The 7,500-nt window shown below is 38.9% G+C and overlaps 2 protein-coding genes across 3 annotated transcripts in view; one reads left to right on the top strand and one right to left on the bottom strand.

Moving 5' to 3' along the window:
• The window catches only part of LOC137648747 (2-acylglycerol O-acyltransferase 1-like), a 33,717-nt gene extending 28,716 nt beyond the window's left edge, over positions 1-5,001 (top strand). Inside the window, exons 6-8 of one of the 2 annotated variants that reach the window (XM_068381830.1) lie at positions 2,807-2,981; positions 3,699-3,898; positions 4,822-5,001. In XM_068381830.1, the coding sequence (XP_068237931.1) occupies positions 2,807-2,981; positions 3,699-3,898; positions 4,822-4,976 (530 nt within the window). In that variant the 3' untranslated portion in view covers positions 4,977-5,001. The remainder of the gene's footprint in view (positions 1-2,806; positions 2,982-3,698; positions 3,899-4,821) is intronic. The other variant, XM_068381829.1, reaches the window with a different exon arrangement.
• Positions 5,002-6,944: 1,943 nt separating this feature from the next.
• The window catches only part of LOC137648748 (uncharacterized), a 37,766-nt gene continuing 37,210 nt past the window's right edge, over positions 6,945-7,500 (bottom strand). The window contains exon 7 of the mRNA XM_068381831.1: positions 6,945-7,500. This exon is cut by the window's right edge and continues 28 nt beyond it. Coding sequence (XP_068237932.1) covers positions 7,411-7,500 — 90 coding nt within the window. The 3' untranslated portion in view covers positions 6,945-7,410.

Here is a 7,500-nt window from a genome sequence, read left to right as displayed (position 1 = left end):
TTTTCATATTTAGCATGTTTATTCTCTTCTTTTTATGCCAAAAACCGATGAAACCTGAATACTGTAGTCTCAAACTTGAAATCAGGACTATCTTCCAATTACTGTACTCTCATTTAAATTCCATCTCTACTTAATCCTCATTTACGTTATACCTTACCTAAAATAGAAGATGAATTAGTTTTGTACACTTGAGCGAGTGTTTTTTTTTTTTTTTTTTTTTTTTTTTTAGGATCAATTTCAGGGTTGGCGCTTTGCTTTGCAACACCTCATGTGCTCGTGGAGTGCATATCTAGTTTTTTATATCTCTTTTACTTCAGTCTGTTTATATTTTTCTTCTCATATTGTAAGATTTCCCTTACATCGTATCATTTTCAGCGTCATTGAACAGAAATTTTCTAGGTATTTCATTCCTGTCCTCTTCTTCTAGTTTATGTAGTCCTATGTTACTTCCCCATTTTCTGACTTGCCTCCTCTCTTCCTCTTGACCTCTTCCTAACTTCCCCAACCCCTCTTTCACTTCACAATTTCCCCAACACCTCTTTCACTTTACTGCCTCCGAACTTCCCCAACTCCTCTCTCACTTCACCACTTCCCAACTTCCCCAACCCCTCTTTCACTTCATCACTTCCTAACTTCCCAAACCCCTCTCTCACTTCACCACTTCCCAACTTCCCCAACCCCTCTCTCACTTCACCACTTCCCAACTTCCCCGACCCCTCTTTCACTTCACCACTCCCTAGCTTCCCCAATCCCTCTCTCACTTCACCACTTCCTAACTTCTCCTACCCCTCTCTCACTTCACCACTTCCCAACTTCCCCGACCCCGCTTTCACTTCACCACTTCCTAACTTCCCCTACCCCTCTCTCACTTCACCACTTCCTAACTTCCCCAACCCCTCTCTCACTTCACCACTTCCCAACTTCCCCGACCCCTCTTTCACTTCACCACTCCCTAGCTTCCCCAATCCCTCTCTCACTTCACCACTTCCTAACTTCTCCTACCCCTCTCTCACTTCACCACTTCCCAACTTCCCCGACCCCGCTTTCACTTCACCACTTCCTAACTTCCCCTACCCCTCTCTCACTTCACCACTTCCTAACTTCCCCAACCCCTCTTTCACTTCACCACTTCCTAACTTCCCCTACCCCTCTCTCACTTCACCACTTCCTAACTTCCCCTACCCCTCTCTCACTTCACCACTTCCTAACTTCCCCAACCCCTCTTTCACTTCACCACTTCCTAACTTCCCCTACCCCTCTCTCACTTCACCACTTCCCAACTTCCCCGACCCCTCTTTCACTTCACCACTTCCTAGCTTCCCCAATCCCTCTCTCACTTCACCACTTCCTAACTTCTCCTACCCCTCTCTCACTTCACCAGTTCCCAACTTCCCCGACCCCTCTTTCACTTCACCCCTTCCTAACTTCCCCTACCCCTCTCTCACTTCACCACTTCCTAACTTCCCCAACCCCTCTCTCACTTCACCACTTCCCAACTTCCCCGACCCCTCTTTCACTTCACCACTTCCTAGCTTCCCCAATCCCTCTCTCACTTCACCACTTCCCAACTTCCCCGACCCCTCTTTCACTTCACCACTTCCTAGCTTCCCCAATCCCTCTCTCACTTCACCACTTCCTAACTTCTCCTACCCCTCTCTCACTTCACCACTTACAAACTTCTCCAACCACTCTTTCACTTCACCACTTCCTAGCTTCCCCAATCCCTCTCTCACTTCACCACTTCCTAACTTCTCCTACCCCTCTCTCACTTCACCTCTTACAAACTTCTCCAACCACTCTTTCACTTCACCACTTCCTAACTTCCCCAATCCCTCTCTTACTTCACCACTTCCCAACTTCCCCGACCCCTCTTTCACTTCACCACTTCCTAGCTTCCCCAATCCCTCTCTCACTTCACCACTTCCTAACTTCTCCTACCCCTCTCTCACTTCACCACTTACAAACTTCTCCAACCACTCTTTCACTTCACCACTTCCTAGCTTCCCCAATCCCTCTCTCACTTCACCACTTCCTAACTTCTCCTACCTCTCTCTCACTTCACCTCTTACAAACTTCTCCAACCACTCTTTCACTTCACCACTTCCTAACTTCCCAATCCCTCTCTTACTTCACCACTTCCCAACTTCCCCGACCCCTCTTTCACTTCACCACTTCCTAGCTTCCCCAATCCCTCTCTCACTTCACCACTTCCTAACTTCTCCTACCCCTCTCTCACTTCACCACTTACAAACTTCTCCAACCACTCTTTCACTTCACCACTTCCTAGCTTCCCCAATCCCTCTCTCACTTCACCACTTCCCAACTTCCCCGACCCCTCTTTCACTTCACCACTTCCTAACTTCCACAACCCTTCTCTCACTTCACCACTTCCCAACCCCTCTTTCACTTCATAATTTCCTAACTTCCTCAACTCCTCTTTCACTTCACCACTTCCTAACTTCACCAACCCCTCGCTCACTTCACCACTTCCCAACTTCCCCAACCCATCTTTCACTTCACCACTTCCTAACTTCCCCAATCCTTCTCTCATGTCACCACTTTCCAACTTCTCCTACCCCTCTCTCACTTCACCACTTCTTAACTTCCCCAACCCCTCTCTCACTTCACCACTTCCTAACTTCCCCAAACCCTCTCTCACGTCACCACTTCCCAACTTCCCCAACCCCTCTTTCACTTCACCATTTCCTAACTTCCTCAACCCCCTCTTTCCCTTCACCCATTCCCAACTTCCCCAACCTCTCTTTCACTTCACTTTCTAACTAACCACCCGCTCTTACTTCTTCAGGCGCCGTGAGTTGCAGCAAGCAAAGCATCGACTACATCATGAAGAAGGAGGAGACGGGTCAGACGCTTTGTATCGTGGTTGGGGGAGCCAAGGAGTCGCTAGACTGCCACCCTAAAACGGCTGATCTCTATCTCAAGAATAGAAAAGGTTTCTGTAAGATGGCTCTCAGATATGGGTGAGTTACTATAATAAATTTCTTACATGATTTTCGCTTAGTGTTAAAAAGTAGAAATGTTGGTTTGATGCCAGGCATTTGGGTCATGTGGCCCGACACAAGGACCAGGGAGGACATTCAACAAAGAGGTATAGTTATGCAAAAGACGCCACATTTATAATTTGAAAGGAAAGTTAAAAGAGATGGACAGCAAGAAGGAAGAAATGAAGGATGAGATTAAAAAGTGGGGTCACGAGGTAGGCTAGGTTGTACTAGACTAGGTAAAGCTAACTGTACATGAATACCATCAAAATTTAGTCTTATGCTAGCCCTTTTGCCCACGCCTCTTCCAATAAACTGCCCCTAATTCAGAAGATTAAATCGTATCCATTGATATTTCTTTATTCATATATGCCTTTCATCATAAAAACAAAGCTCTGATAGAAAAATTTTATTTTTGTCCTAATAAGTTCCTCGCAATCTCCCGTCTGATTACCTTTGAAATTCTCATCTACTAATGCTTTCCAAAATGCGTAAATTTCCATTTCTTTATGTAGACCAAGCTCAGTTCTTTATTATCTCAGCTAGGCTGAGCAAGAACTTTAAAATTGCCAATTCAAACCGTTAGAAACGAACTTGTATCTAACTAGACCTACTTTCATAGCATAGCTCGTTCAAACTTTCATAACCAAAAAGATTTTCTGCCATTGATATCCAACAATGATCTTTCAATTCCAGTGCCTCCTTAGTGCCAACATATGGGTTTGGCGAGAACGACATCTATGACCAAGTCCCCAACCACGAGGGCACTCTCATTCGGCGATTGCAAACAGCTTTCCAGAAAGCCGTAGGATTTGCTCCCCTAATATTCTTCGGCAGAGGCGTCTTCCAGTACGGGTTTGGTATCATCCCCTTTAGGAAACCCATTTATGTCGTAGGTGAGATATTGAAAGGTTAATACAAACATACATACATACTTACATTCATACATTTATACATACATACACACACACACACACACACACATATATATATATATATATATATATATATATATATATATATATATATATATATATATATATATATATATATATATATATATACACACACACATTATATATAATCCCTTTCTAAGTGGGGAAACCTTTATTGTGGTGAAAGAGTTTGCGCATCGCCATCATCAGCAAAGCTGTACTAGTCAGAGCCGCCCATACTAGGTTGATTTGTTGTGAGAGATCAGACGAAAATCTCACACCATCGCCAAACCGCATTGGTGATGAATAATGGTCAAAATTCAGACCTGAAATGACATGTCTGAGGCCTTTGTCACAGCTTTGTAAGTGCACAAAATACAAGACGTGAACGTAATAACTTTTACTCGAAGACTACCATAGACTGCACAAACGGTTATAAACGAACACGCACATTTACGGTGGATGAAGCTTGATTGTATATGACGTATATGCATGTATGTGGTCATGAAAGGTGGATGGCTGCGTACCCTACCCTATAGATAACAGTTGAGATGTAGACATGCAGACTTATAATCAATGCGAACTGATGTGAAAGAAGCCAAATCCACCATAGTTTCCATACAAAATATCAACGCGACGTTTGGGTTATGACAGATCTTTAGCTAAGTCTAAGCTATTTCTATTTGACATTTCACTATTTCCCAAAATTTTGGCAGTTCAACTAACCGCTAAGAATGTAATATTTAAAAAGATAGGAAAACTACACAATACTTACCACATTATATAAGACACTAAAACTGGAATACGTTAACCGTTCAGTCGAACTCACAAACCGCCACTGACTAATGTTTACTTTCTTCTTCTCTCTCTTCTCCCACGGGCAGTCGGAGCACCGATTGACGTACCTTGCATCAAGAACCCAACCCAAGAAGACATCGACCGAGTTCATGAATCATACGTTAAGGCGCTGACGGAGCTATATAACAAATACAAGGGAATATATTCGGCTAACCCAGAGGTAGAGATAAAAATCAACTGAGCTAAAAAAAAAAAAATACATCAATAAAAAACAGCGTCATGAGAGGTCTGTCGAGCTAGCAGCATGTGAATAAGATTTTTATTTTTTTAATTTGTTATCGTTAGTCCTAAGCATGTACTACTTAATTTTAGGTGTTGGCTCTGACAGATTCAATCGAAAGATATTTATTTTTTCTTTATTCTTAAATATTAAACATTATTCACAGCTGGTAGTGAATGGCAGACTATTTTTTCTATCCCTGCGACAGTTATTTGCAAATCTGTAGGCCTATGTAAATGCATTGAAAGAATATATACACATGAGAGTATAAATACATAATATATATATATATATATATATATATATATATATATATATATATATATATATATATATATATATAATTTTACATACTGTACATAAAAGCTTATAGTCTATATTTTCCCCTTGGAAGGTGTGACTGCAAAGGGCAATATTATTCTTAATTCTTAACTTATCAGTGATTACGTCTGAATTGTGTTCTCTGAATCAATAAATTATTTTAAGAGTGTTGCAACATTTGAAACAATGACATCAAATGATAAGACTCTTTGAGAAATAAAAAAAAACAATCATTAAAAAAAAAACTTAATAGTACAGGTCGTTGACCTCCCTAGAGGAAGAAATGAAATGTCAGCCATGTCTTTTGTATGACGTTTTATTTGAGAAAAATATAAATAGTATAAATAACATATCACATGAAAGCAATTATATATGAAGGTAAGTAGAAAAGACTGCAGTGTTGCCAGATATTTGTTGACACAGATTTTCGTGGTTTCTTATAGAATATCTACTTGGTTAATTCCATTATGTCACGGAAATTACATATAATTACAGATATAAATATTGAATATGAAGATTTGGCAATAGAGAAAGGGGTGAGAAATACGATCCCAAAAAATATTTCTAGGACATTAATTTTTTTTCACCCGTGACAAAGATATGTCTGATTTAATTCATTTTCAAATCTTTTAAACGAATACCTTCACAGAACTCATGGTATATTTTGATTGCCTTCAGATAATTAAAGAACTCTTACTTTCATGATCTTAATACAATCCTACTGGCTCTTGATAAGAAATAAAACATGTGATTCTTTACTTTAAGTCAAGATAAAAAAAATCAAAAGTAACGTTTCGCTCAACAGCTTTTTTCCCGAAGCGGAAAACAACTCGTCAAAGTACACTGTTAAAAACTTGCCGTAAAAGATACAGTAAAAATCCTGGAATAAATATTGCCAGAAATTTACCGTTTCAAAAAAGAATATTTTGACTTTAAGGAGTGATATTACGGTCACCAAACCGTAAAAGTCAATAACAAAGTAGGGTAAAAATTACGGTCGCCTATATTTTACTAAAATACGGCAGAGAACAGTATACTTTTTACGAGGAATTTGGTGGAATTTTCCAATTAAAATTACGGGTTTTTTAAGTGTAACGTTGTCACTGATTTTTTTTTCTTTTTTTTTTTGTGAGCATGGGACACGAAAAGATACATCTTAAATAAATAAATAAATAAAACCCTAAATAGCATCAGTTCATTGAGTGGGGAAGAAATTAACAATTATAAGATATTAACAGTGAGTAACAATTCTAAAATAGATAGCAAAAATAACAGTAGTATACTCATAACTAATTCTTACTTTAATCCCTGCATAAATAAAGGGATAAAATGTAGAGATAAAGAATTGTTATCATCAGATAACAATGGAAAGAGATTGGAAAAGATAACGTGTCTTTCTGCATACGTCTGTCTGTCTGTAAGTATGCATATGCTTATCTATAGTACTTAGACGCATTAATAGAAATGATAATATATAAACATATATGTCTGTATAAATACACATAAATATTCATATGTATATATAGATACATGTAGCCTATGTACATACATGTATATATATGTAGACATATATACTGTATATTTAAATAAGTATATATACGTGTGTGTGTGTGTTTATGAAACAGCATTCAAGTGAAAATTAAAATAGTATTTTAGTAAGTGTTCTAAAATTCCTAAATGTCTATTAACATCTACAATAATAATAACAACAAATAAATATATGTATAACAATGCTACTGTCAATCAACACTAATGCATTCTCTCATTTTTTAGAAACATTACATAAAATTCATTTAAATTTCCCACCTACAACAATACATTGAACTAGAGATAATTTATAATCCATTCTTTATATGCTATAAAAAGCAGATATAATCTAATTCACCCCAAAGTATAGATTTGGCATTGAAATTCCCAATTTCAAGTAACATAATATTCAAACATTCACCAAACACTAAACATTTTCCACATTAATAGCTTCACTCCATCTCACTTTTCCCCTCTGGCGTCAGTCTTGAGAAGTCGAAAGATCATATCAGGTCATCGGGCACCACAAGACGAGGTCAGAGGTCACTTAGAGCTCCGGTATCGTTGGGCAGTAATAGTTCTGGCACTCTTGGGCGAACCCATCCAAGGTCACGTCTTCAAGCCTACCGAGAAGGTC

Source organism: Palaemon carinicauda, chromosome 10 (genome assembly GCF_036898095.1).
Source record: "Palaemon carinicauda isolate YSFRI2023 chromosome 10, ASM3689809v2, whole genome shotgun sequence".
In the NCBI taxonomy this organism is placed as follows: Eukaryota; Metazoa; Arthropoda; class Malacostraca; order Decapoda; family Palaemonidae; genus Palaemon; species Palaemon carinicauda.
Note: the sequence above shows the minus strand (reverse complement) of the source record. Positions and strands in the feature narration are given on the sequence as shown.